This window comes from Pan troglodytes, chromosome 1 (genome assembly GCF_028858775.2).
Source record: "Pan troglodytes isolate AG18354 chromosome 1, NHGRI_mPanTro3-v2.0_pri, whole genome shotgun sequence".
Lineage (NCBI taxonomy): Eukaryota > Metazoa > Chordata > Mammalia > Primates > Hominidae > Pan > Pan troglodytes.
The window spans coordinates 92,252,054-92,279,804 of NC_072398.2; the positions used below are offsets into that span (position 1 = coordinate 92,252,054).

At 54.5% G+C, this 27,751-nt stretch overlaps 2 protein-coding genes and 1 non-coding gene across 25 annotated transcripts in view; 2 read left to right on the forward strand and 1 right to left on the reverse strand.

Moving 5' to 3' along the window:
* Positions 1-13,137, forward strand: part of ARHGEF11 (Rho guanine nucleotide exchange factor 11) — a 112,075-nt gene extending 98,938 nt beyond the window's left edge. For 14 of the 20 annotated variants that reach the window (XM_063796612.1, XM_016929602.4, XM_016929611.4 and 11 more), the window contains 17 exons: positions 28-215; positions 534-680; positions 969-1,048; positions 1,207-1,332; positions 1,832-1,949; positions 2,797-2,975; positions 3,557-3,632; positions 3,888-4,055; positions 5,213-5,303; positions 6,004-6,129; positions 6,560-6,621; positions 7,568-7,786; positions 8,083-8,445; positions 9,480-9,575; positions 10,497-10,744; positions 10,993-11,182; positions 11,922-12,457. In XM_063796612.1, coding sequence (XP_063652682.1) covers positions 28-215; positions 534-680; positions 969-1,048; positions 1,207-1,332; positions 1,832-1,949; positions 2,797-2,975; positions 3,557-3,632; positions 3,888-4,055; positions 5,213-5,303; positions 6,004-6,129; positions 6,560-6,621; positions 7,568-7,786; positions 8,083-8,445; positions 9,480-9,575; positions 10,497-10,744; positions 10,993-11,182; positions 11,922-11,980 — 2,536 coding nt within the window. In that variant the 3' untranslated portion in view covers positions 11,981-12,457. Of the gene's footprint in view, positions 1-27; positions 216-533; positions 681-968; positions 1,049-1,206; positions 1,333-1,831; positions 1,950-2,796; positions 2,976-3,556; positions 3,633-3,887; positions 4,056-5,212; positions 5,304-6,003; positions 6,130-6,559; positions 6,622-7,567; positions 7,787-8,082; positions 8,446-9,479; positions 9,576-10,496; positions 10,745-10,992; positions 11,183-11,921 lie in introns of all 20 variants that reach the window. The other 6 variants (XM_016929637.4, XM_513900.8, XM_054687039.2 and 3 more) reach the window with 3 other exon arrangements.
* Positions 11,736-11,848, forward strand: MIR765 (microRNA mir-765). Its single transcript, NR_035989.1, has one exon. It is a non-coding gene; the product is annotated as a microRNA mir-765 (primary transcript).
* Positions 13,138-14,881: 1,744 nt separating the features above from the next.
* Positions 14,882-27,180, reverse strand: LRRC71 (leucine rich repeat containing 71). 4 transcript variants are annotated; one of them, XM_054687133.2, is made up of 15 exons: positions 26,823-27,155; positions 23,696-23,845; positions 23,241-23,369; positions 23,075-23,150; positions 22,778-22,855; positions 20,522-20,590; positions 20,137-20,296; positions 19,976-20,059; positions 19,788-19,877; positions 18,562-18,711; positions 18,263-18,356; positions 17,347-17,435; positions 15,969-16,055; positions 15,426-15,547; positions 14,882-15,119 (listed from the first exon to the last, which is right to left on the reverse strand). In XM_054687133.2, exons 1-15 carry the CDS (start codon positions 26,980-26,982, stop codon positions 15,080-15,082), a joined length of 1,578 nt encoding a protein of 525 aa, XP_054543108.1. In that variant the 5' UTR covers positions 26,983-27,155; the 3' UTR covers positions 14,882-15,079. The 4 variants fall into 4 exon arrangements, with proteins under 4 accessions (XP_054543108.1, XP_054543104.1, XP_016785155.1 ...); XM_054687129.2 differs by having other exon boundaries at positions 15,944-16,058; XM_016929666.3 differs by having other exon boundaries at positions 15,944-16,055; positions 26,823-27,154.
* Between the last annotated feature and the right edge of the window lie 571 nt (positions 27,181-27,751).

Below are 27,751 nucleotides of genomic sequence, written 5' to 3' on the forward strand. Positions count from 1 at the left end.
GAAGCTGAGCTGCCTATTTTCCCCCAGGAGCATTGAGTCCCCCAGTTTGGGGTTCTGCACAGATGCCCTCCTTCCCCACCTCCTAGAGGATGATCTGGGCCAGCTGTCTGACCTGGAGCCAGAGCCAGATGCCCAAAATTGGCAGCATACAGTGGGCAAGGATGTGGTGGCTGGGCTAACCCAGCGGGAGATTGACCGGCAAGAGGTCATCAATGGTGAGAACGTGCTCCACTGCCCCCAGCTCCGCTCACACGTGTGGGAATAGGTCCAGAATGCCTAAGACACAAGGGTGGGAAAGAGGTAAATAGGGTGGGGGGCCCCTGTGTGCTGGAGCAGGTCCACATTGCCTGTTGCTATAAGGTTCCCCTCAGTTCTGGCCCTTGGGGTAAGAGAAAAGTTGCCGTATGATCTGAAACTGGCACTTCAGTTCCCCCAAAAATAGAGTGGTGTGGGAACCAGGTCAGGGACTCTAGATACTTGCTGATCCATTTTCTCCCTGGCTTTCTACCCTCCTTGTCACAACCACCGCTCAGAGCTGTTTGTGACTGAAGCTTCCCACCTGCGCACACTCCGGGTCCTGGACCTGATCTTCTACCAGCGAATGAAGAAGGAGAACCTGATGCCCCGGGAGGAGCTGGCCCGGCTCTTCCCGAACCTGCCTGAACTCATAGAGATTCACAGTAAGGAGCCTGTGCCCCTCCAGACTCCTCTTCTGCTGCCCTTCAGCTTCCTGTTCCACTTTGGCCCCACTGCCAGGACCTCCCTGAGTAGGTAACCTCCCACCAATCCCTGGTGAGAAAAAGATGTGTGGACAGCCTGAAACCAGCACTGGAGTTCACCCCGAAAGTACAATGGTTTCCAGACCCTTCCCATGGCACTGCTGTCAGAGATTCACTTCTCTCTGTCAGAAAGGTTCTGGCAGTTGAGCTCAACCCCAGGCATTTCTATTTGTTCTCTTCCTGCCCCAGATTCCTGGTGTGAAGCCATGAAGAAGCTCCGGGAGGAAGGCCCCATCATCAAAGAGATCAGTGACCTCATGCTGGCCCGGGTATGGCTCCAAACTTCTCCCTCTTGGCAAGGAGGAGATTGGGGGAGGCAGGGTCTCATTACCCAAGGCCAGAGAATTTGGCAAAGGAAGGGATAGGCAGGGGTCTGGTCCCAGGCAGGGGTTTGATGCCTGGCCCCGTGTCCATTCTGCCTCTTCAGTTTGATGGCCCTGCCCGAGAGGAACTCCAGCAAGTGGCTGCACAGTTCTGTTCCTATCAGTCAATAGCCCTAGAGCTAATCAAGACCAAGCAACGCAAGGAGAGTCGATTCCAGCTCTTCATGCAGGTGCGTCCTTGGCCATGCCTTGGCCTTCCTTCATCTCCATCAAGGTCACCAAGGATCTCCTGAACTTCTCTCCTTCTGGCCACATCATCCCTGTCTACAGCAACTCCCTCTACCCTTCGGCACACGCTCCTCAAAAGCACTGACTCACTCTAGACAAAGAGACTTCTGTTTGTTGGAAAGAATCCTGGATTAGCAGTCAGAGGCCTGGCTCACCCACCAGCACCTGTGTGTCCTGAGATGGATCTCAGTTTCCTTGTCTATAGAATGGCAGCAATATGCCTGCCCTTCTGTTTTGACCATATCCCTTTGGATTGGTGTCTCCCTGCCACCACACACCCTTCTCTACATCTTTAAGGAAGAAGCTTCCACTGCCATTTCTGAGTGATCCATCTGGCGTTAGGACCTGTTTGTCATGTTCACACCCATCTTGGCCCTGAGCCCATAAGCCAGCTCCCAGCCACGCTGACATCTCCTCCCTTCTGTGTCTCCTGCTGTCTAGGAGGCTGAGAGCCACCCTCAGTGTCGGCGGCTGCAGCTGAGAGACCTCATCATCTCTGAGATGCAGCGGCTCACCAAGTACCCGCTGCTGCTGGAGAGCATCATCAAGCACACAGAGGGTAGCACCTAGGGAGGGGCTGGCATCACAGGCAGTGGGCCTCGTGCCAGACCCTCATTCTGACACTGCTTTGTGACCTTAGCAAGTCACTGTGCCTTGTGGTCTTTGGTGTCTTCGTCCTTTTTCTGTTGTGGGGTGTTTCAGAGAAGAAAATGATTGTAAATGTCCTTTGGAAAATATAAGGTGTTTAACAGTGGGAGGAGTAGGGGCCACCATCGAAGGCCACCTGTGTGGGCCTTTGTGCAAATCCAAGGAAAGCATCCGGTGCCCAACACAGGCTGGCACTCAAGGGCACCTGGGTCCCTCTGGTTGCATGGGGCTGGATTTTATCCCCATTCATGCCCCCTGCAGTGCACAAAAGACACAGCCTATGTGGTTACACTAGAGGGGCAGGGGACCAGACTGAACAAGAGGGTCTAGCCTCAGGTTGTCACTCTCCCTGGGATCCTGGGCATCTTTCACTACCCCCAAATTTCAGACATTGGAGTCAGGACAGAGAGGTGTTAGGAACCCCAATCTGATTTGAACAGGCTTTCCAGAGGCATAATTGTGGCCATTTACCACAGTCTCTGTCCCTTGCATCTGTAGAGCTGGTTGTAGTAGAGGCAGGGATTCCCAGGAGCTATCAGCGTCTTCAAAGCAGTAGTCTGTCTGAGACGTGAAGATGCTCAGTAAAAGTTACCCTTACCACTTGGGGTCCTCATGTGAGGCAAGGGTGGCTCCCCTCCACCCACGCCTGCTGGTTTGAAGCAAGCCAGCTGCCATGGATGAATAGGCAGATAACAGCTGGCGCCATGATAGACTTCTCAGGCAGGAGCCCCAACCATCTCTTCTGTCCATTTTGGTAGGTGGCACCTCTGAGCATGAGAAGCTGTGCCGGGCCCGGGACCAGTGCCGGGAGATTCTCAAGTATGTGAATGAAGCGGTAAAACAAACAGAGAACCGCCACCGTTTAGAGGGCTACCAGAAACGCCTGGATGCCACCGCCCTGGAGAGGGCCAGCAACCCCCTGGCAGCAGAGTTCAAGGTAGGAGGCAGAGGCTGCAGCAGTCAACCCCTCACACTTTGTGGGTACCCTTAGGAGCAGAACACTGGTCAGGGCTTGGAGAATCTTAGAGGTAGGAGACAGAGACCAGATAGGGTGGCACAATGGAGCCCCAGAAGACACACACCCTGCTATTGTCACCCTGTCCCTAGATGGACAAGGCAGGCCGCCCCACCTAAGAAAGACTAGATGTTGGAACTCAGCCTGAGAGAGCAGGGGATGGGGTAGAACTGGAGGTAAGGTGGAGATCTTCTGGGAGGGAATAGAGCTGGAGGCATGGGCAGGAAAAGCAGTATGTGGTCTTCTTGGGACTGTAGCTGGCACGTGGTAGGGGCAGGTGGGAGACCCAAGTCAGAGCCATTGGTATATCCCCCTGCTGCCACATGGCACATGACTTCACAGTTACCTTTTTGCTTGTCTTCATCCCCCACAAGAGAGTAAGGGCAAGGACTTTTTCTTATTTACCAATTCCCAGCACCTTAACACAATGTCTGGCACACAGTAGGCTCTCAAACACTTGAATGAATGAATGAATGAATGAATGAATGGTGTCTCCTTAACAGAGCCTGGATCTTACAACCAGAAAAATGATCCATGAGGGACCCCTGACCTGGAGGATCAGCAAGGATAAGACCTTGGGTATGTGCCAGGGGACTGGGACTGAGCAGGAACCTGTAGTGGGTGGGCCTCCCTGGGCTCTTCTGTCTTTCCCAAGCATTGAAACATGACTGGAGGTGATAGCTCAGGACATGGGAAGGGAATAACCAGAGAGAGAAATGGGGTCACCAGACTCCCAGGACTTCCTAGAGCCTCCAAGAGCCTGTGGCCCTGCATTGTGCTCATGAGGGATGAGTAGGCACCAGGGAACACCTTCCCATGACCATACCCCTCCAGACCTCCACGTGCTGCTGCTGGAGGACCTCCTAGTGCTGCTACAGAAACAGGATGAGAAGCTATTGCTGAAGTGCCACAGCAAGACCGCTGTGGGCTCCTCAGACAGCAAGCAGACCTTCAGCCCCGTGCTCAAGCTCAATGCTGTGCTCATCCGCTCTGTGGCCACAGGTACCTGGGGAGATGGTCCAGGCTGGCCTGGGGCTCAGGGACCATGTCCAGCAAGTGCTGGGTGAGGCAGGGCCAGTCTGGAGCCTTTACAGGACCTACCTGTCCACCTGTGTTCCTTTCCTCCTGTCCTGACCCAGCCTAAGTGGTAGGACTGGCCCAAAGTGGGGTAGGATGAGGGTTAGGATGGGGACCAAGAGGAAGACAGACAACCTGGCACAGGGGTGGTCAGCAGTCCCCAAGCACAGTGCTGGATAGGATGTGCACACCCAGGATGGGTAAGAGTGTCTGAGCAGGATTGGGAAGAATGGGATTAGGCAGAATGAGTAGGACAAGCCTTTCTGCTACAGAGTGACTTGGGCAGAGCTTGGTTACAGAAGATGTTAGTACCCACGGTCCAGAGCTGGGTCCAGTGGACAGGGACGTTTCAATGAGAAGTGTAGTGTGTGTGAGAAAGGGCTCTGGAGCAAAATTCTCTGGATTCACTTTCTTCGTCTGTAAGATAGGAGTGATACCTACCCTACCTCTTGTGGGCATCAAAAGGGATGATGGGTATGAAAAAGTTTTATAAACCCTTGACCAGGCACTGTGGCTCATGCCTGTAATCCCAGCCCTTTGGGAGGCCGAGGCACTCAGATCACTTGAGGTCAGGAGTTCAAGACCAGCCTGGCCAACATGGTGAAACCCTATCTCTACTAAAAATACAAAAATTAGCCAGGCATGTTGGCAGGCACCTGTAATTCCAGTTACTCGGGAGGCTGAGGCAGGAGAATCACTTGAACCCAGGAGGCGCAGGTTGCAGTGAGCCAAGATGGCACCACTACATTCTAGCCTGGGTGACAGAGCAAGAATCCGTTTCAAAAAAAAAAAAAAAAGTTTTATAACTCCTAAGCACCATACACCTATCAGCCATCACTGTTATTAGAGCAGGAGAGGAATGGGGGTGGCTGTGGAAGATGACATTAGGGGTCCTGGAATTTCCTCTGTCCCTTATGTAAGTGGGTTCCAAGCGGTCCTGAAGATCCACATCTGTCTCGTGCTGCACTCTCCATCCGCGTTGAGGGTCAGGGCTTTGAGTCCCACTCTGTCACCCTGGCCCAGGCTGCAGTCACACCTGCCATCCCTAGTACAGACCCTTCTACCTTCCTTTCCTCACACAGATAAACGGGCCTTCTTCATCATCTGCACCTCCAAGCTGGGCCCACCCCAGATCTATGAGCTGGTTGCATTGACATCATCAGACAAGAACACGTGAGAATTGATTGAGGGGTTACCCGTAACTGCGGTCCCTTTCGGACCAGGGTGGTGTGTATGAGGACAGTGGGTAGCAAGGCCAGATTTGGGCCCCAAAGCAGTCCCTGGACAAGGGGTTGGGAAGGAAGTGGGAGGTAGGACAGAAGTAGAGAAGCTGGGAGGGGTCATCACCCCTGACCTGGTCACCAGGCCCGCTTCTGGAAGAATGAGCTTCTTGCAGTCTTCCAGCCGCTGCTGCTGCTTCTTTCCTTCCTGCCCTACTCCCTTCACCATCAGGCAAATTAGATTCATGCATCCTTCTCAGGCATTTGCCTCCCACCCAGCCCATGTTCTTTGACAGCAGCTGCCAGAGGTGGCATGGTACAGTGGAAGGAGACAGGTTGAGTCAGACTGTTTCCCAACTCCAGGGTTTTCATCTGTAAAATGTGGCTAATGCTACCTGTTAGAGGATTACTTTAGAGGGAAAACATAGAATGCTTTGCACAGAGTGTAACAGAGGGTTGGTGTCCAGGATTTGGTAGCTGCAAGTAATATAACCGCAAGGGAGCAGCCAGGGAGGACTGTACAGGGAGGTGGGCACCTGCCAGGCAGAGGGTTCTTAGGGCCTGGAAGCCCTGTTCCAGTGGGCTCAGTACGGGGTGGTGCGTGCTGCTATCTTGCTCTCACTACAGTCCTCTCTGTTCCTGCCGAGCAACAGATGGATGGAGCTCTTAGAAGAGGCCGTGCGGAATGCCACCAGGCACCCCGGAGCTGCCCCAATGCCCGTACATCCTCCACCCCCAGGTCCCCGGGAGCCAGCCCAGCAGGGCCCCACACCCAGCAGGTGCAGTGCTTAGCCCTCCAGACCCTGCACTCTCTCCACTCCAAACCTCCTGTTTCCTGCTGCTTTTAAGCCCTTCGCCCCCGTGGATAGACAGCCACAACAGGGAAATGCTAGCAGGGAGCAGACAGCTCCAAGTGCTGACAGATGGAGGAACGTGCCCCCTGTCCCTGCTGCTTGTCCCTGTCTGCTCCCCCACAGCCTGCCACCTGGCTGTAATAGAGCTGAGCCTGAAGAAGGGTGAGGGGGTTGTAGAGCAAGGGACCAGAGAAGCTCAGCCAGCAGCCCCCCTCCTCTCTGGGTTGCCAAGCAGACCAGCCAGGTGAAGAGGCCCACACCGTCCTTCTCGGATCCTACTCCATTGCCCATTCTAATGCACGAGTCCAGGGTGGAATCTCATGACATCTCATCCTGTGTTGGTTTCCTTCCTCAGGGTAGAACTGGATGACTCAGACGTGTTCCATGGTGAACCCGAACCTGAGGAGCTGCCTGGAGGTAAGGGCCCTGAACTGTCCTGTGGGAGCCAGCCCAGGCCTTTTTCTGTAGGCACAGGTTGGGTGTGAGTATGGGGGCGATGGGAGAGTCCATCAGGGCCCGGGGTGTGAGGTTTTGATAAAGAGTAGAGAAGAAACAGGGCGGGAGGAAGAGTCTGGAAGAGGAAGGAGAGCAGACTGAATAGACTTAAGAAAGGGTGAACTCACTCACCTGACCAGAAATTCCCACCCAGCCTCTCTGGGTGACGGCGTCAGCCGTGGAAGAAGATGAGCAGTCTGGCGGGATCCACGGGCCCTGCATCCTCCAGCCAGGGGTTACTGTTGGGGAGGGAGATACATGCTGCAACAATGGGAATGGAAAACATGGCGGGGCTGGGGAGCACAAAGGGCTTAAGATGCAGTTACTGTGATGGGATTGGTAGAGGGGACAGCATTCTCATTGAGAGCTTGCGTGTGAAATAACCTGGGGTCTTGGGTTTCAGGAGAAATCTCGGGTTTCCTGGCTGGGTCCCTGTTGTTTCCTTCTGCTTAGAATGCTTTTCCTTCTAACGCCACACCTCCTTCGCGTCTTCATTCCAGTGTCCTCTTGGCCCAATCTGTTTAATACTGTAGCCAGCACTGTCCAGCCCCTAGCCCCATGCCCTGTTGTTGTTTTCTTCTTTCCGGTGGAAGTTACCGCCTTCTAACAAACTACATAATTGACTGAAGTGTCTTATTTTTGTATGTCCCTCCCCTAGAATGTAAGCTCAACATAGGCAGGGATCTTTTTGTTTTGCTTACTGTTGTATGCCAAGAGCCTGGGACAGTGCTGGCCACGGGAAGTTCTCAGTAAACAACTGTAGAATAAGTCAGTGTTCCCAGCCCCTTGGCTCCAAAGCTGCCCATAGGCTCTCCCATACGTGCCCTCTCCCTTTCCCTGCCTTACAATCTTCTCTCATCCGAAACAGGCACTGGGTCCCAGCAGAGGGTCCAAGGGAAGCACCAGGTCCTGCTAGAGGACCCTGAGCAGGAGGGCAGTGCAGAGGAAGAGGAACTGGGTGTCCTGCCTTGCCCTTCCACATCCCTGGATGGAGAGAACAGGGGCATCAGGACAAGGAACCCCATCCACTTGGCCTTCCCAGGCCCTCTGTTCATGGAAGGGCTCGCTGACTCCGCTCTGGAAGATGGTGAGTGCTTCAAGGCCCTGCCGTCAGCCCCTGGTCCTCAGTCGCACACCCAGTGTGAACTGGCAGGTGCCTGCACCCTCCACCTTCCCGAAGGCTCTTCCTGGTGTGCTTGAGGAGAGATGGATGCAGAGATAGATGTCGTTCCCCACCCAACCCCCACCAGCTAGTTGGCCAGAGCCCTCCAGCTTCACCTGTGCCTGAGGTCACCACCTTGGGGTCAGTGGGGCAGTACAACGATCCTTCTGGCGTGGTGTGCAGTCCCATGCTGGGAAGACATCACCCTGTTTCCCCTCCAGTGGAGAACCTGCGACACCTGATCCTGTGGAGCCTGCTGCCAGGTCACACCATGGAAACTCAGGCTGCCCAGGAGCCCGAGGACGACCTGACACCCACACCTTCTGTCATCAGTGTCACCTCTCACCCCTGGGACCCAGGCTCCCCAGGGCAAGCACCCCCTGGGGGTGAAGGGGACAACACCCAGCTTGCAGGGCTGGAGGGGGAACGGCCAGAGCAGGAAGACGTGGGTCTCTGTTCTCTGGAACACCTACCCCCAAGGACCAGAAATTCTGGGATATGGGAGTCTCCAGAACTGGACAGGAATCTGGCTGAAGATGCTTCAAGCACAGAGGCAGCAGGAGGTTACAAAGTTGTGAGAAAAGGTAAAATAAATGGGAGTGTCCAGTGGGGAGACAAGCACCCTTGCTAGGTGAGATAAGTCTTCCGAACAGCTGCTTCCTTCCCTGTACTCCCCCTGGGTACCGTGTGAGCAGAGACCTACGCTGGGTCCTGGAAGAAGGAGACAACGCCGATATCAGGCAGCCTTTGGAGTTGGACATTCGAGATTCAGAGCTTAGCTCTGCCACTTAATATCTGTGTGGCTTTAGACAAAATTCTGAATCATCTCTGAACTTCATTTTATAGCACATAAGGACATTTCTTTCTGCCTGGCACAAACCAACTACCAGTACCAGTCTCTGTTAGTGCTCCTCACTGATCTCCTGTTCCCAGGGAAAAGAGCCACTCTTCTCAGGAGCCTCAGGCCGGGAAAGACAGGGCAGGTGCATGCAGCCCCTCACGCCAGGCAACAGCTCCAAGGGCAGTAGAGGTGGCAGCTGGGACTGGAAGGGGTGGAGGACAAAGCTGGGAAGACATTTGGCGAGTGAGGGATGTGGGGAGTGAACAAGGTGGCAGGGAGGGCACCCCGGGTTGGGAAACACCATGGACGGCCTTGAGACAAGAAAAGCCAAGACAAGCTCACAGGGAGGCCAATAGATGAGCCCAGGGAGGAAGGTCCCCACCCCGGGAAGAGTGGGCTGGTCTGAGAGGGTGGCAAGAAAAGTAGAACAAAGCCTGGGGCACACATGGGATGGGATTCCACGCTAGTGGGCCTGCCCTCCCCTGGGATTCCACTCTGCCTCCCTTCCAGCAGCATTTTTCATTCCATCTGCCCAAGGGCCACCTGTCTCCTGGGTTTCTGGGAACTGACCTTCCTTCTCTGTCTCTCGGTGAATTGGTGGAAAGTTCTCTGCACTGCCTGGGATGTCATCGTGTATGATCTTGTGTTCACCTTGTTCTTCCCATTTTCTCCTCCCCCTGTCCCCACCTCCTGCCCTCTCTCCTTCCTGTTCTCTCTCCCTTCCCTTTCCTTGTCTTTTGGTCTCTCCTCTTCCTGGTGGTGGTGGTGTCGGTGCAGCTGAGGTGGCAGGCAGCAAGGTTGTCCCTGCACTACCAGAGAGTGGCCAGTCAGAGCCTGGGCCACCTGAAGTGGAAGGCGGAACAAAGGCTACGGGTAATAACTTTCTCCTTGGAGCTAAAGACAGGCCAAGACTGGAGTGTGGAACCTGTGAGGGCAGAGTCGGACCCCTGCCCATGGTCACACACACACCCACAAGCTCCCTCAGCTGCCTGGAATGGGGAGGAGGAAGATCTGGCTCTAAAGACGGGGAGATCCGGTTCTAAAGGCTGGCTGTCCATCCAGCCTTAAGAAGCCACCTGTCCAGGCTCCTGTTCAGAATGGCAGGGATAAACGCCTGTGTGCAATTGTGGGAGGGGCAGGGAAGCCTGGCCTGGGGGTGGGGACCTAGTGTCCTTCACCTGATACGCAAGCAGCCACTTCCCCACCTCAGCCGCCGCTCCAGTGTCACTGTGGAAATCGGCTGAAAGAGCCTCCTAGATTCCGCGGTGGTTCTCTGTGCTTCCTGCCTGTCAGGAACCCTCCATGTCCTTCCTCCAGCTCTCTCTGACACCCCTTGGTTGGGTCAAGGGACCTCCAGAGGATCGTGGCATGGATGGAAGAGGGGCAGGGCAGGGCTGTAGTTCATCCAGAGCTGGAGTCAGGCAGGGCAAGAGGGCTGCTGCCTGCTCCTTTCAAAAGAACCTGAAACCAGCTCACAATCTGTTTACTCAAGGAGGGGGAGCCACTCCAATTTCCCCAAATGAAGCACTGCGGCTCTGCCACTTCTCCCTTGATTTCATCACTCAGCATCTCCCCCAGGTTGGGGCCAGACTGAGCAAGTGCCATCTAGAAGGTCTCGGGAGCAGGGCTTTTAGGGGGCTGGCAGACAGTGAGCAAGGCCTACGTGCTCTGAGTTTGTCTGGAGAGGACTGCCTGGCCTGCTCTGTCAGGTGGCTGGGGAATCCCACAGGAACGGGAGGATAGCTTCGACTTCTCTGTTTGCCTCCTGATCTCATTCTCTTACTGTGGGGACAGGGAACTGCTTTTATGTCAGCATGCCATCAGGACCCCTGGACTCAAGCACCGACCACTCAGAGGCACCCACGAGCCCCCCTCAGCCTGACAGCCTCCCTGCAGGGCAGACAGAGCCTCAGCCTCAGCTGCAGGGAGGCAACGATGATCCAAGACGCCCCAGCCGCTCTCCTCCAAGCCTGGCCCTCAGGGACGTGGGCATGATCTTCCGTACCATTGAGCAGCTCACTCTCAAGCTCAACAGGCTCAAGGTGAGGGAAACAGGGCTTGGGTCCCTGCAGGCCTTCACCCCAAACCATCACCCCAAAACCATTCCCCATGAGTGAGATGTGTGTCTTCGCGGGAGCCCTAGATCCTGTCCTGGCCCAGGGATCTTCCCCCAGCCCACCCAGCCACCCTTAAATCACACCCTCCTCCCCAAGGCCCAGCACAGACCCCTTCCCCAGGGGCCTTAGGAATAGAAGGACTCGAGCAGACATTCCCCCGCCGACTCTTCCAGGTTATGGAGCTGGCCCACAGAGAGCTGCTCAAGTCCCTTGGGGGAGAGTCATCTGGTGGCACCACGCCTGTGGGCAGTTTCCACACAGAAGCAGCTAGATGGACAGATGGCTCCCTCTCACCTCCCGCTAAGGAGCCCCTGGCTTCTGACTCCAGGAACAGCCATGAACTGGGGCCCTGCCCTGAGGATGGTGAGTGAAGCCAGGTCCCTCTCGGTACCTACCATGGGGGAGAAGTCTGCCAACTCGTGAGGACGCATCACTAAGCAGTGAGAGATGGTGGTTCTGAGAGTGGTTTCCCCTTGAGTGAAACGAATTCATTCTCTCAGCTTCAGAGAGGGATCTTTTTAGGGAAGTCCCACAGAAGCTCCCTGGCAAAATGGGGAGCTTCGCACTGAGCCCTCTTTTTCCTTGTGCTATGGAGGTAACAAACCAGGAGGAGCCTGTTCTCACCTCTAAGACTTGTTCTTTTTTTAATTTTATATATTTATTTATTTATTTATTTATTTCTATTTATTTGAGACAAGGGCTGGCCTGGCTATGTTGCCCAGGCTGGTCTCAAACTCCTGGGCCGAAGTGATCCACCCACCTCAGCCTCCAAAGCAGCTGGGATTGCAGGTGCACACCATGGTGTCGGCCTAAGACTCGTGCTGATTAAATGATTCAGAACCACACTGGGTGGGCCAGGGACACAGCTATGTCATAACTCAGGAAGACAAGGCACATACCTACCTGACCTAAGGGCTTTAGGCGCTGATGAAAGTGGAGTTCAGTAGACAGCCCTTTTCAAGCCCTACAAGAAACTGGGGTTTCTGGAGGAGAAGGAAGGTGATGAAGGATCTGTTCTCGTGAGCCTGAACTTTCTAGACAAAACATGTGGAAGCGGTCACCTCAGGCTGGCCAGTTCCTCACCTTCATCCTCCTCCCACAGGCTCTGACGCCCCCCTGGAAGACAGCACAGCAGACGCAGCCGCGTCACCAGGACCATAACCGTACAAACCACCAAATCCTCTGCGTCCCCACTCCTCCTTCAGGGACTGGCCTGAGACCGGGGCACAGGGTAGGGGGGATCCCAACGCTCCTCCCTGTGGAGGTGGCAGTTAGGGAAACTAGGATCCAGCCAAGGCCCTGGGGGAGACCCGCATGTTGCTTGGTCTGCTCAAGTCGGAGTCAGGTTTCAGTGTCTTTTCCCTCCCTCAGCCCAACCCTCCAAGGCCTCATGTCTCCTAAGCATGCTGACTGCATCCGAAAGGCCCCCACTCACCATGGTCTGCCCTCACCCCACATATGTGTGTACACGCGCACGCCTGTATGTGCGCTGCCCTCAGACATGCAAGTGAAAGGAGGAGGCTTCTGTGTAAATGCACTTTCTTCCTCCCCTCTTTCTCCATAAGACCCCAGGCAGAGGTGGGTGCCTCCCCTCCCCTCTTTGTCACTTTGGTTTCCTATAAATATGTATGTATCGTATGTGCATCTTTGCTATTGTAAATAACTTTGACCTTTTTTGTTCCTGTTCCTGAAGTGCTGGAGGCAGTTATGGAAGGAGCTGCTTAGGGAAGAGGGGTTTCACTTGTATCTCCTTAGTTAACAACCCAGTTCCAGGATCAAGCCTAAAGCGGGAGCCAGGCCTGAGTGTTCCTGTCCCTGTGAGTGGGAAGGTCTTCTGGCTCCCCATCCCACCTGGCTCCAGAGCCTGCCCTCCACAGCTTGCTGCCAAGCTACTCCCTCCCTCCCTGGACTTCTCATCTTCACAAGATGGGGATCATGGGGGTTTCTTACCCCACCTATGTCCCCCTCTTCCCCACCCTGTCCCTGTAGAAAACCATTGAAGCAGGTACGGAGCTGAGGACTGGGCCCCAGGAGGTGGGGACAGGGGTCTGAATGCCGAGTCCCTGAATTCACCCAGGACCATCCAAGGGGCCACCACAGCATTGGCCCCATCACCACGTCCTCACCCAACTCTCCCTGATGAATAGAATATACACACTGTGCTAGGTGTATATATACATATATATATATAAATATATATATAATATATAAAATATAGATATGGAAATGACTGTTTTGCTGTTAAGATAATGTATACTCTTATTTTCTTCCTTTCATGGTTAAGATTTTTTTTTTAAGAAAAGTTAAATATCCTTCAATGGTGGTGTGTGTGTTTCTTGGAATCGCTGTGATAAAAGGTACGGTGTTTGTTCCCTGTAAGACTGGTTAGGATTGGATAGTGGGAACCAGAGGGAGCCCTCTCACCCCCAGACCCAGATCTTGCCTGTTCCCTCCCAGAGCTTCAGCTGTGCACTCACTGAACTAGGGACTGGGCAAACTTAAGTTGTACAACCCCCATGGAGAAAACATGACAAGACACTGAACTCAGTTACACACACACAGATATATATATAGATACATATATATATACACACATATATAGATATACACACACACACACATATATACACATATATGTGTATATAAAGGAGCAGTGGACCCAGAGTCAAGAGGTCTCATGAGCTGCCCTCAATGAGCTTGAAGACTTTAAAAGCCAAATCTAAGTGGGAGGGTTGCCTCAGGCCTGGCCAGTTCATCACTGTCATCATCCATCCACATCCTCCCACAGACGCAGCCACATCACCAAGACTGTAACCATTCACCTCTGTCTCCTGGCATTCACTGTTGGATTAAAGTGACAAATTCTCTCTCTTCCAGCCCAACCCTGACTCCTCTACCTCTCACAATCCTCAGCTGTGTCCTCATTAGGGTACAGTCTATTTGGGCATCAGAATTGATACAGGAGTCATTAGTGATGAAGGGTGGGATAAAGATATGGGCTGAAAGGGTCACTGAAGCTCTGGAGGACATGGCAAGTTTCCCTGCAGAAGCTGGGGTGACCATCATCCAGCACCTCAATGTGTTCAGTGTTGGGAATTCAAAGAAATGATAGGTTTTCCCTGGAGAAGCTGGCTCCACAGCCAGCTGCAGAGACAGAACTGGGACAGTCAGACTAGGAGGGCTCCAGGCACTCAGAGGCAGGAGACAGGCCTAGGTGCCACTGAGCCACACAAAGTAAGACAGCAGGACAAGGGAATTCTAGGTAGGCAGAGGCAGTGGGATGAGGGAAGTAGGACTAGAGAATGTGGAACAGGTTGAATCTGCTTAGAAGTGAGGAAGGAAGGCTGGTCTTTGCTGATCTGCGCCTTCTCGGACACTGCTGTATAGGTTTACAGGTAGGCTCCCCGAAGCCAGTCCTGTGCTCTCTGGGCACTGGCAGGTGACCTCAGTGGAGGCAGCACTGAAGGGTAAAGGTTTGGGGACCCTGACTCAGCTCAGGAACCTCTGGTTTCAGATTGCTGACTTCTGCAGGCAGGTTATTAGGGTTCATGTTCAATGCTTAGCCTTTGCTATGTAGATGTTGAGCGTTTAGCACCCTCTCCAAAGTGGCCTGCCAAGCCTTTGTTCATTTTCTTAAGCTGAACCCTTACCTCTCCTCCAAAGCAGTCAAACAGCTGGGCCAGCCAGATGGGGAAGCAGAAGGGAGCGGGCATGGAGCCTGTGCTTAATTCCTCTGCTTCACCTACTCCTGCTCCCACTCCCTTCTAAGCCTATGTGTGTCAGTTACTAATCCCTATCCCAAATCTTTCTGAATGCAAACCCTGGCATAATGCATGTCCCCTAGGGAACACGGTGGGGGAATGGCTATTGCCTGAGCAAGGAAGAACTAGCCCCCAGGAGGCAGAAGGGCAATGCCCCTGGCTAACTGAGGCCAGAGGAGCTGAGATCATCCCCAGCGGAACTGTAATTCAGACCACTTTTCTGCCATTCCTGGCATGTAACATGGACAGACGCAAAATCTAAATGTTCCAGGTAGTTCTGGAAGAAAGTTTTCAGACGACCTCAAGGAAAAGTATAGAGACTTTGTTATTGGTCTGAGATCTCCCCCAGGGAGGTCACCCCACACAGGGACAGGAGGTGCTTCTGTAGCCCCGAGTCTTAGAGGCAAGCAGGTGGGAGGGGGCTAGGGGAAGAATGCCATGGCCTCATCCTCCCTGAGTTTGGCCTTGATGGGATCCCTTGGCAACATCAGCTCCTGGATTATGGCGTACGCAGGACATTGTGGGGCGAAGCAATTTTTCTGAAAAGAAAAGGAAGGCTGACATCTGACAAGAGTAATGAAGATTAGTCCTCTGGGAGAAAAAAAAAATGGTCCTGGGGCAGGGTGGGTTAGGGGCTGGGGGACATGCAGAAAAAGCAGAATGAGTAATACTGCTGATTTTCCAGCAAGAGGAATGGAGGTTATGTTGTGATTATTAAAAAGAAGCAGAGAAACTACAGACCTTCCTTGGAAATGGGGAGACAGAAGCTGCCTGCAGCAGCTGTCTAGTATGACAGCTGATAGGGGCAACGTCTGCTTCAGCAGGAGAGAGTGAAAGGGACTCACAGCCAGGGACAGCCACAGCAGCCCCACTGGACCCTTGGATGCACTCTTGGCCTTGGAGAACTGCATCTGATACTGCACTGTGGCAAGGAAGCCCTCCAGCCCCACCTCTGTGATGCGGTTCCCTGGTGGAAGGTACAGACAGGTGGCCTCTTAGCACCACAGGCCTCACTGGCACCTGACACACCAGACATCCCCAGCATCCCAGTTCCTCCAGCTCCCCACTCCAGACTCATTGGCCCAGGCACACCTTTCCCTGACCTAGCCCTTCACTCAGCTCTTACTCACACACTCCCCATCTCTCTAACTCCCCTCATTACTCCAATCGCCTGTCCTCAGCCTCCTCCCAGACTCAGCACTTCCTCTGGCCCCTCCAGCCCTGTGCCAGAGAGCCTTGGGGGACATGTAGCCCAAAGATGGGAGGACCAGCTCTGCTCCATAGAGTCGGGGTAGACACCCTCAGGCAGGACAGGGCCCAGGTAGCCTCATGACAGGAGGACAGGGGAGGTTGGCAGACATACGGATGAGGTTGAGGTGCAAAAGGACCTTGTTCCCAGGCATGAAAACTTTCCCATCTCGGTGCTCCACAGGCTCCAGGAGAGGGTTGACCACCTCAGTAGCCTCAACAACCAGCTGCTAAAGCAGAATACTAATTGCAGCAGACAGCAGGGGAGCTGGTCAACAGGCCATTCATTCATTCATTCAACATACATGTTTTGACTGCTGGCTATAGTCCAGGCTTTGTCCCAAGTGCTGGGGATACAAAAATAAATAAGCCCATACCCTCAAGAAGCTCCTTTGTGTGGAGGAGCCAGAAAGTGAAAGTAACATGGTCTGGAGTGAGCGCTGACAGAGGCAAGCTCAGAGCACTGTGGGAGCACGGAAAAGGCCAGGCCAGGAAGGGTCTCCTGTGAATGCACATGATATTGTCAGATGAAGACGGGAAAGGTGTTCTAGGCAAAGAAAGCAGGTGCAAAGGCTCTGGAAGCGTGAAACAGTATGTCGCATTCAGATTTTACTAAGTGTTTCCCAACACCTAGAGCAATGAGGAGAATGGATTGGAGGGAAGTAACAATGACGGCATGATGAAAAGAAATTGCAGTAGTCCTAGTACAATCAGCAGCCTGATCAAGACAGAGGCAGAGATGAAAAATGGAAACTGAAAGGCAACCCCAATCTCTTCCTCCCTCTGAACGTCCTCTTTTGTAAGATTTTGTCTTGAGTGCCAGAGAAGACTCCTGAAAGGAGAGGGGCCCTTCCCTGCCTAGGGTGTGCAGGGAGTCTTCCAATGGAAGAGAAAAATAAAGAGAGGCAGATGCTCAGGCAGCTGACAGAACGGAGGGATGAGGGACCGTAAGAGCACCGAAGGCAGCCCAGGAAGATTTCCAATGCAAGCAGCAAGTTGGTCCAGGTGGTAAGGGGGCAGAGAAGATCCAGGGGCAAAAGAGAGAGGGTCTGAAGAAGGACCCATGCACAGGGTAGCGTGGGGCAGTGCCATGACCATAAAAATGCCCTGCCTTCCTCAGGGAGCTGCTGAGAGGGGCAAAAAAGAAGACGCATTGTTCCTAAGCAGCAGTCCAAGCAAGTGATGGAGGTGGTGATGAGGAACTGAGGGCCTCTGGGCCTCTGGGCCTCTGGGGAAGTAGCCTGGCTGAGTTGAGACAGCAGATCCAAAGTGTGGGCTACTAATAGACAAGGAAAAATAGAAGGGGCCTGCTCTTGTTATTCCCACAGAAGCCCAAGGTGAGATGGGAGGGGGTTTCAGGTGAGGTTGGGACAGGAGTGGAGGACAAATTTGAAAGCAAATGGCTGCTGCCACAGCATGGGGCTGGAGACCACATTCCAGGAGGGGCTGGGGTGAGATGTCTCAGGCAAGCCTGGAATCCCAGGGGTGCGCCCCCTGCCTCCACTCCTGGCAACTTACCTCGGACTCCAGGAGGATGCTGCGCTTCTCTCTGCTCCCGATCTTGATCCCTTTTGCCCTGCTTGGCTTCTGTTCAGGGATGGTTACCTCTGGGGCCAGAAGAGGAGCCAGAATGCACAGTGCACACTTCTGATACCACCCAGGCTCCCTCCCCAGAGAAAACAGGCTGTGAGGCAAAGAGACCCCCCAACTTTGGGTTTGGGTGCAATAGAAATGGCTGGAGGGGGCTGGGCGCGGTAGCTCACACCTGTAATCCCAGCACTTTGGGAAGCCGAAGCAGGAGGATCTCCTGAGGTCAGGAGTTCGCAACCAGCCTGGCCAACATGGTGAAGCCCCATCTCTACTAAAAATACAAAAATTAGCTGGGTGTGGTGGCACGCACCTGTAATCCCAGCTACAGGGTAAGCTGGGGCAGGAGAATTGCTTGAACCCAGGAGACAGAGGTTGCAGTGAGCCAAGATTGCACCTCTGCACTCCAGCCTGGGCAACAGAGTGAGAATCTATCAAAAAAAAAAAAAGAGAGAGAAAGAGAAAGAAAAAGAAAGAAAGAAAAGAAAGAAAGAAAGAGAAAGAAAAAGAAAGAAAGAAAAAGAAAAAGAAAGAAAGAAAGAAAAAGAAAAGAAAAGAAAAAAGAAATGGCTGGAGGGGGCCCCAGCTAGGTGGATGGGTTCTTTGAAGACAGGGCCACAGAGCTCCAGCTCCAATAAAGGGAATGAGGAGAGCAGTGGGTCAGGATGTCTGGGCTGGATGCGGCTCTCCACATCATCCCACTGTGAGAAGGAAATCAAGCCCAGAGGGGCATGGCGAGATGAGCTCCAGGCAGGCGCACCCAGGCCCAGAACAGCCTCCTGCACCCGGCCCGGCACTCTTCCCTCCTCCACACAGGAAGATGCCACCCAGGGGCACCCGCACTTACTCCCCTTGCCTGCCTTTGTGGCATCTTCTTTCTTAGGGGTTCCTTGTGTGGGTGACTGCCCGGACCCCGACTTCTCCTCTTTCTTGGCCAATTCCTGTGGAGAATGTGAGAAGAGAGGGGCAAGTCCCACCTCCGGAGGGGATGGGCAGTGGTGAGGGAAGGAGCCCAGGTTAGGACCCGGGGCCTTAGGGGGAACTTCAAAGGCCCATGTGGCCTTCTTCCCTCCACCACCTCTGTACATGATGGAAGCCCCCTCCCCTGTGGTCCTGCACCCAGGATCTGTCCCATTGCACACCTACCCATGATTTCTCCTTTTTCTTGCCCAGGCCCTTAGGGGTTTTCATTGTCTGCGTCTTGTCTGTCTTGTCCACCAATGCACTATTGCTGATCCCTACCATCTGACTCTTCTCACGGTCCGTTTTGGAGTCCCCGTGTCGAGAGGAGGAGGGCTGTGCTCACAAATGGGAGGGAAGGGGGGAAGAAGCCAGAGCCCCTTCCTCAATGGGGGCATGAAAGGTAGCTATACCCATACTTGGGGAGCAGTCGAGCTGACAGCACCCTCCCACCCACCTCCCTGCCTAAATGCTAAAATAATTTGTAAAGGACTCCTCTGGGGTGAGATGCTTTCGGGAAGAAATAGCAGAGGGACCTGGGTGGGGTGAGATGAAGGGTGAGGCAGGGTCTCAGACTCATATTGAGGGGGGAAAATAGCAGCTTTTATTGAGCTAAGTGCCAGGTGCTATTTTAACTGCATTGCAGGAATTAAGTCTTTAAATCCTCTCGACAGTCATGAAATAGGTACAACTATCCCCACTTACAGATGAGGAAACTAAGGCAAGGAGAAGTTAAGTAACAGGCCAGGTGCAGTGGCTCACGCCCGTAATCCCAATACTTTGGGAGGCCGAGGCGGGAGGATCATTTGAGACCAGGAGTTCGAGACCAGCCTGGTCAACATAGCGAAACCCCATCTTACTAAAAAATACAAAAATTAGCTGGGCATGGTGGCACATGCCTGAAATCTCAGCTACTCAGGAGGCTGAGGCAGAAAAATCGTTTGAACCCGGGAGGCAGAGACTGCAATGAACCGAGATCGCACCACTGCTCTCCAGCCCGGGTAACAGAGCCAGACTCCATCTCCCAAAAAAAAAAAAAAGAAGAAGAAGAAGAAGAAGAAAGAAGAAAGGAAGAAGAAAGAAAAAAGAAAGAAGAAGAAGAAGTTGTTTAGTAACATGCCCAAGGTTACAAGCTGGGATATGGATGAGCCGGATTTCAGGTCCAGGTGGTCTCAATCTAGTGTCCTATCTCTGAACCAGTACACTCTACTGCCCATAATGTGGTTCTGCAATTAGAGCCCGCCCAGCAGGGGCTTGGCAAAAGTCTGTGCAGAAATCGGAGGGAAAGACAGTCAGGACAGAGGGTGGAGATTAAACTGGATGGCCAGTTTGCTGAAAAGCAGCGGACTTGGGGAGTGGGCTAGAGGGTCAGAGGGGCTCTCGGCTGGTCCTGGGGCCTGGTAGCTCCTCACCGATCGCGAGCGCTCCTGTGTCCCTTTTTCCAGCAGGAGGCGTCGGCGCTCCACCACTTCGGTGTGTGTCAGCTCGAAGGCGCGCAGGACCTGAAGGAGGCGGGCGCTCAGCGGTCGGAGGCCGGGGTAGTCAGGGTCGGCTCCCTCGGCCCGCCCACGCCCCGGCCCCACCTGATCGGCACACCCACCTCAGCCAGCTTCAGGGCGCCCTTGTCCTGGATGCGGTTGTGGGCCAGGGACAGCCAGAGCAGGGAACGGTTCAGCCGGAGGCCCTAAGAGGCAGGCAGGGACGCGTGAGCCGCCCAAGCCGCCCCTGCTCCCATCAGGTCCCTCCCCGCCGTGCACGCACGTCCGCGATGTAGCCTGCGCCCTCGTCCCCGATGTGGTTGAAACCCAGGTTGAGCGAGACAAGGGTGCGGTTGCAGCTGTGCAGCGTGGACAGCGCCTGGCCCAGGAGTTGCGCCCCGCGGTCGTCGATGTTATTGTTCCGCAGAGACAAGTGCGCAATCCTGGGGCAGCCGGAGGGAGAATGTGGGTCGCTGGAAAAGGTACAGGGCGTCCGCCGGAATATGGGAGACTTGAGGGCTTGAGGGGGCGGTCTGGTCTGAGGATGTAGGGGCAGAAATCGAGGGCCCTTGCCGAGATGGTAGGGGGACAAGGAAGGGCGGGGACTAAAAATGGCTTGGAATTTCGAGACAGGCCCAGAGAAAGGGGGTGAGGGCAGGGAGTCTCACGTGCTGTCCAAGGCCATGAGCTTGTGATAGGACTGCTCCGGCAGTGGGTTCCCCTCCAGAGACACCTTCCTGAGGGCAGGGGAGATCTGAGAACCAGAAGGTACCACTGAGGCCAGGTAAGGGAAGGGAACAGAGAGGAAGTGTGCGTCTCTGGGAAGCAGCTAGGAAGTAGAGTCAAAGGATTGCCCCCCCAATATAGGAAATATATGTGACAATTCCCCAGACTAAAAATTCACAGATGTGCCCATTGTGAAGGGACTGCTCCCCAAAGTTGGTGACCCATGGTAGGGTAGCCCCTAAGATGGCCTTCAGTGGTCCCCACCTCCTGGAACTCATGCCCCTGTGTCATTCCTTCCCCTTGAGTGTGGACTTCACATTAGAAGTGACTCACTTCTGGCCAGGCACAGTGGCTCACGCCTGTAATCCCAGCACTTTTTGAGGCCAAGGCGGGCAGATTGCCTGAGCTCAGGAGTTCGAGACCAGCCTGGGCAACAGGGTGAAACCCCGTCTTTACTAAAAATACAAAAAATTAGCGGGACATGGTGGCGTGCACCTGTAATCCCAGCTACTTGGGAGGCTGAGGCAGAAGAATCACTTGAATCCAGGAGGCGGAGGTTGCAGTGAGCCAAGATTATGCCACTGCACTCCAGTCTGGGCGACAGAGCAAGACTCTGTCTCCAAAAAGATAAAGAAGGGGTGGGGGGTGGGGTGGAGGGAAATAAGTGACTCACTTCTAATGAACAGAACATGGCAGAAGAGATGGGACAGCACTTCCAGGTTTAGGCTACAAAGGCGGTAGCTTCCGTCTTGAGTGCTCTCTGGCACTCTCTCAGCTGGCCAGCTGCCATGTGGTAAGGACACTCAGGCAGCCTGTGGAGAGGCCCAGGCAGCCACACAAGAGAGCCTGGAGGCAGATTCTCCACCACAGTTGATCCTTGAGGTAAGTGCAGCCACAGTCAGCAGCTGTACCGCAACCTCAAACCCTGAGCCAGAGCACTCAGCTAGCCCACCCCCAGGTCATCTCACAGCAGCTATGAGATCATAAATGTATGTCCTTTTAAGCCACTGAATCTTGGGGTTAATTTGTCACACAGCAAGAGATAACTACAACATGAGCCTCCACATGGCAGTGGCTTCTCTAACAGTGCTGTAAGAATGGAGGTCCTTTTCTAAGTCACAGCAAAAACTGAACTAATGGCTAGAAATGACTCTATGTAAAAATTTGCTCCCATGATTTCTTATTTTGTTCAACCTTTCAGCCTGCCTCGTCTGTCACATAAACTTGATTATTCAGTTTAAATTTGTTTATGTTGCTATGACTTACTTTTACACATTATTTACAGATGAATTCATATAGTTGTTTTCTGCTAGCTAATTCCCATGATGGAAGGAAATATGTTTCATGGTGTTTTACACAGAGTGCTGGGGACCCCCAGCTGAAGAAGACACAGTCCCTGCCCTCAAGGAGCATCCATGCCATCTACAGGAGGAAGACAGGCAAGCCACTGCATGGAGGGGTACCCCCCCGCCACCATGAAGCAAGAAGAGGCAGGGTGCTGTGGGAGCCTAGAGAAGGGGCGGGGCCAAATCAGCCTTGCCCCTTACACTCCCAACCACACCTGTAGTTACCCTGCCCCATGCCTTGCTCCTGCTCCTTCCCATACAAGTACACCCTTTCCCAATTCCCTCTCTGGCCTGCTCCTAGGCCTCCTTCAGCTCAGTACCACCTCCTCCAGGCAGTCTTCCAGGTCTTCCTGCCTCACATCCATAAAGTGGGTGGCACTTCTCTCTGCCCACTCCCTCCTCTGATGAACCAGTCCTCCATCACCAGTCTCCACATTGCCCTGCAGTATTTATTCTTGTGTCCTTTTCTCTCCCTCCCTGGACTGCGAGTTCCTGGAGGATAAGAACTGTGTCTTACCAGCCCCCAGTACAGGGCCAGGGCCCCAGGCAGCCAGGAAGGAGAGCGAGAACCTCTGGGGAGGGAGTGGAGGGTAATGAGACTAATGCAGGGGAGACAGGTTGAGCCCCTGAAGATCAGGCTCTTTGGGTGCTGGTGTGGGCAGAAAAGCGGACCTGGCTTCTTGTCTAATGGAGGTATCATGATCCAACAGACATTGCCTGCTTCTGATTCCACAGGGATGCCAGGCAGGCCCACAGGAGCTGGGACCTGCCACTTCCATCCCCACACTGCTCCCCTCTGACCACCCGCCCAGCCAGGCTTCCCAGGCACGGGGGGGCTCCCAGTCTGCTGACCTGAGCGTGGATGAACAGAGAGGCAGGAGCTCGATGAAGGTGGTCAGGGTCTTATCGGTCAGCCCCACCTTCCACAAGCTGTAGTGGGCGGGAAATGCAGAAACACAGAGCTAGAGCGCCCCCTCCTACTGGAAAACCCTCCCCACACCGTCCTCCCAGCGGTGCCCTTCCTCATCCCCCACCCCCGACCTCCCCACCGTCGCCAGGGTCTCCCATGCCCCTTGGTTCTCTCTCCCAAGCCACCAGGAGCCCCAACTCCCACCCTGGTCTCCCGCCCATCCCCTCAGTGCCTCTCACTTGATGGCCTGTAGCTGGGTAAGCGGGGGCAGACATTTAGAGAAGACACCCAGAATCCGTTCCTCAACCTTCCAACCTGCGGGCCAAGAGGAGGCAGGCGCCTCAGACCTGGGAGACTCCAGGGGAGCGGGAGGGAGCTGGGGCGGGTTGGGGGAGTGGGGCTCACCGCGGATGTAGATTTCCTTCACTGACTTGCTGTCCTCCTGCTCCAGCTCCACCTGGATGGTGGGCCGGAAGAACACGTATTTGCTCTCCAGGCTATTGAGGCTGCAGGACCCCGACAGCCGCGGATCGTCTGGAAGGCAGAGGTGAGGAGGGAGGGGAACAGCCACCTCCAGGGCCCCACGCCGGGCCGGCCCACGGGTGCCCGGGTGGGATTGGAGGACACCGCCAGCGCGGGAGGCGCCGGCCTGCGGGTTCTGCCTCTCCGGCCACTCGCGCCTCTGCTGGGTTGGAGAGGAAGACGGAAGACTCCCCCACCTCCCCACCGGCCTCGTCGAATACCCCCGACTCACACACACACACCGCCCCGCGTCCCTCCATTTGGCCCGGCGTGGGAAGGGAGGCTGAGGATGGACGAGGCGGCCCTGGCAGACACCAGGGAGCTCCACTGTCACTCACCTAAGGTGGCCTTTTCCGACAAAGAGGCGGAGGGGACGAAGGGCGGGTGGGGGCGGGGCCGGTTGACAACTTTGGGGAAGTCCGTGTAGCCCCACCGCGTGCAGAGCTCGGCGAAGTCGGTCTCGAGGACCCCGGAGCACTGGTACTCCTCTGCGGGGGCGGGCAGGGGCGTGAGAGAAGGGGCCACGCTCACCCCCGCATCCCCAAGCTCTCCCGCGCGGGCGGAGGGGCCCTCCTCAGACGGATATTTTTGCAGCCATTCAACTTGCAAACGCTTGGAAGTACGGACGCTGAAAACACTTGATAGGAAACGGGGAAAACAAGAGCTCGGAGAAAGGGGACTAACGGGCGTGCGTGCACGGTAGACAACGGGGTCCCCTCTTCTGTGTGCTGGCTTCCCCACCCCCAGGTCAAAGCGACTGCCACCCCTGCTCTCTACTCCCAGCCCGGGCTTCCGCCTTTCCCAGGTGTCCCCAGCCCAGCCTCCTCCTCACAAGTCCTCCTTCCCTGCTGGAACTGCTCAGGGTCCCTGGGAGAAAGCGCAGGCCCGATGTGAGTTCCTTTCCACTCCCACTCCTTCCCTACACATACAACCAAGAGCAGCAGAACGATACTTTTATTTAACATTTCCCCTGTCCAGTGTGTTTATATGGCACTTCCTAGTGTCCAGTGCTGTTTGAAATGCTTTAGAAATATTAACTCATTTCTGAGTTATATTAATTCACACATGCCCACCACATCCCAACCTGAGGGCTGTGCTATGCAAACTTGAGACTCTGAGCCTTCAAGGGACACTTGCTCTTTCTGGCTCCCACCATAGGCATCCCAGGAAGAAGTGGCTCCTAGAGATAGGACGGGAGTCCCTGCCAAGTGCCGGACAGCCTGGACCTCCACAGAACAGCACGCTGGCCACAGGGGCAAGTGCTGCAGGAGCTGTGCGGGGAGGGACACCTGCAGCTCAGCAGTAAGGAGCCTGCCTGAGGGAGTGGAGGAGCTGGCAGGATGCAGAGAGGCTCGAGGGTTCATGGGGAAAGGCATGAGAGGCATTTTCCTCCTGTGTCCGGCCATCAGTGGTAACCCAGGCACAGCCAAATGGGCGAAGCAGGTAAGAGAAGGCATAGGGAGGTTGCAGTGACCCCCTGGTCTGGCTGGCTCCTGCACACCTCCCTGCCCTCCCAAACTTCCCTCTGCTGGGAGAGCCCCTCATGCTTTCTTGCTTCACTCATACCTCCCTTCTCAAGAACAGAGATTCTCAAGTTTTAACATCTTAAAAGTCACCTGGAGAGCCTGCTAAAACAATTTCCTGGGCCCTATCCTACAGAAATTCTGATTCTGTAGCCCAGGTGAGAGCCATGATTTTGCATTTTTAGCAACTTCCCAGATGATGCTGAAGTTGCTGGTCCAAGGACAACACCTTGAGAAGCCCTGCTCTAAAAGAGGGCTTCCCTGTAGTACTTCATGCCTGGATGGAAATGGGCTCTCTGCACTTTAGCAGGTAGTTACCTGTCACACAGCACAGCTTTTCCCCTTCCACACCCCTTTCTTATGCTCACTAATGATCTCACCTCGTAGCTTCTTCAGAAATAAAAGCCATTAGATAGGATTTCCTCTAAATCCCTATACCTTCCTATATCAGCCATCACTCTCTACCGGACACGAGCCCACATCTGCCCCTGCCACAGCACACAGTTGGTGTCTGCTAAGGCCACCATGACCTCCATGTTGTCCTATCCAGGTGCCTGTGCAGGCATCACTCCCATTCTCTCCTACCTCTCTGCTGGCTGCTCAGGTTCCCCTGCCATCCTCTACAACCTGTAAGGCTGGATCCTGAGCCCTCTCCTCTTCTCTAATTATACTCCCTGCCTCCTTGAGGGGTCTCTTTCATTGCCAGGACTTAATTATGCCAGAACATCAGCAGCTCCCAAAGTCACAACTCCACCCAAAGTCACAACTCCACCCCTAACCTCTCAGGCACTGCTGACCCATGTGTCCAGCTGTCCAGCTGGCATCACCCCTTAGAGTTCCTCCCTTACATGCACCTCCTTTGGCCTTTCCCATCTCCATGAATGGCACCTCCTCCCACCCAGTGCCCAGTCCAGAAGCCTGAGAATCTTTCTTGCTCTGTCACTCACTCCCTACCCTGTCCAGTCCTTCGCCAACTCTTATTACTTCTACCTCAAAAGTGTTTCTCTGAGGAGCCTAACTCAACCAACCCTCACCGTTCTCACTGCCCTATCCCAACTCCCACTGTCCCCAGACTAGGCTGTTGAAATAGTCTGGTAACTCATCTGTTGGCCTCCTTCCACCCTGTATTCTATACAGCAGCCATGTCGTGTGTGTGTGTGTGTGTGTGTGTGTGTGTGTGTGTGTGTGTGTGTTTTGAATGTAACTGGCTTCGTACCTGTAGGGGATTGTATACTGTCTTGTCTTCCCTTCCAGAAGATGTTGTTTCTCCAGCTCCTATAATTCCTTCCCCCCATCCACCAGCACTGACAAAGAGATAGTACCTGGCTAATGCTGGATGATCAGATCTTTTTCCCAAGTTGTTTTACTTCGATTCCAGAGACAGCAAGTTCTTGTCCCCGTGATGATGAAGCTGGCAGATTTGTATCAAGAAGACTTCGGATACATTTCCCCTTCATGCTTAGTTTGATTGGGGTTCTATCACTTGCAACAAAAAGGGCCATACCTCTACTTATACCATTCTACTCATTTTCTTTTCCCAGAGGATGTAAACCCCATGGGGGCAGGACTGTGTCCACCTCGTTCTCCTCCATGACATATCTGGCCTCATGGCTGGCATTTGGAAAGTAATTGTTGAATCAATGAATGAACATCTGTAAACTCTGTTCAAAGGCACCTCCTGGCAACCCCCCTGATGCCCTCACCCCCTGGGCCTTCCCCTCTTCTATATCTTATCACATCTTATTGGTATTTGTCACCATCCCAAACCAGAGTGTGGGTTCTTTAAGATCAAGTTCAATTGAAACATCTATCAAGCCGAGATTCAGGAACTCAACGTAGGTATGTATGAGTTCAGCCATAACCTTGGAGCAGTGAGTAGCTAGTGGGAACCCGGGAAGACGCAGCCTGGAAGCCCGATCCCCAAACCCCGGCGCCAGCGTACCAGGGCTTTTGGGCTCCTCCTCCCCCACGGGAGGCAGAACGGTCGCCGGCTTCTCTTTGGCCGCGCGCTCTCCCTTTTTGGTCACCGCGCCAGAAGACTTCTGGGTCCCCGGACGCGGGGCCCTGGGTGAGGCCCCCGGCGCGCTCTGCTCGCTCGACATGCTGGTGTTGTCCGCAGCGTCTCTGGGATTTTCGTCGGGGCAGGAAGGTAGGATCGCACTCTACGGGGCTCAATCTGGGGGTGGCTGAATCAGGGGATCTCTGTTCCGCGTCCAGGGACCGGATCCGACCCGTCCGCGGTGGCGTAGCCTACGCGTCCCTCTCCAAGACAACCGCGCGAGGCGGGCTGGCCCGAGGGAAAGGGGCAACCGCAGAGAGCACGCGGGGCCGACAGGGGGCGCCGCAGGGCAGAGCAAGGCGAGGGGAGAGCCCACGAGGGCGGGTGGCGGAGCCAGAACCGGAGGGGCGGGCCAGGCCCGGCGGAGCAGGCAGGGCGAGGCCAGCCAGAGATCGCAGGAGCTGATGGGTCCCGGAGGGCCAGGGCTGGCCGAGCCTGTGCTAAGGGAGAAGGGCTAGGGTGACCTAGGACCTGAGCGGAGCCATGGCGAAGGAAACGAGTGGATCTTAGGACGGGAGCGGGGACAGGGATAGGGCGAGGGCGGGCAATCCAAAGTCATCCTGGAACTGGGCCTGGGGGATCGGGGCGGAGCCTGGGGGAGTGGGGGAGTGGGCGGTCGGAGGACACTAGGGAGAATCCAGGTGGGGGCAGGTCCACTCTCCAGAGTCCACCCCCGTGTCCAGTAAGGAGAGAGCACCTGGTGAAAGGAGTCTAGAGAAACCCATCTAGTTGGTGTGTTGCTAGGTTTATATTCTCGACCTCCATCTGTTTAGCCTCCTGGAGGTCTCTGGGGACTCAGTTAATCCGCTAAC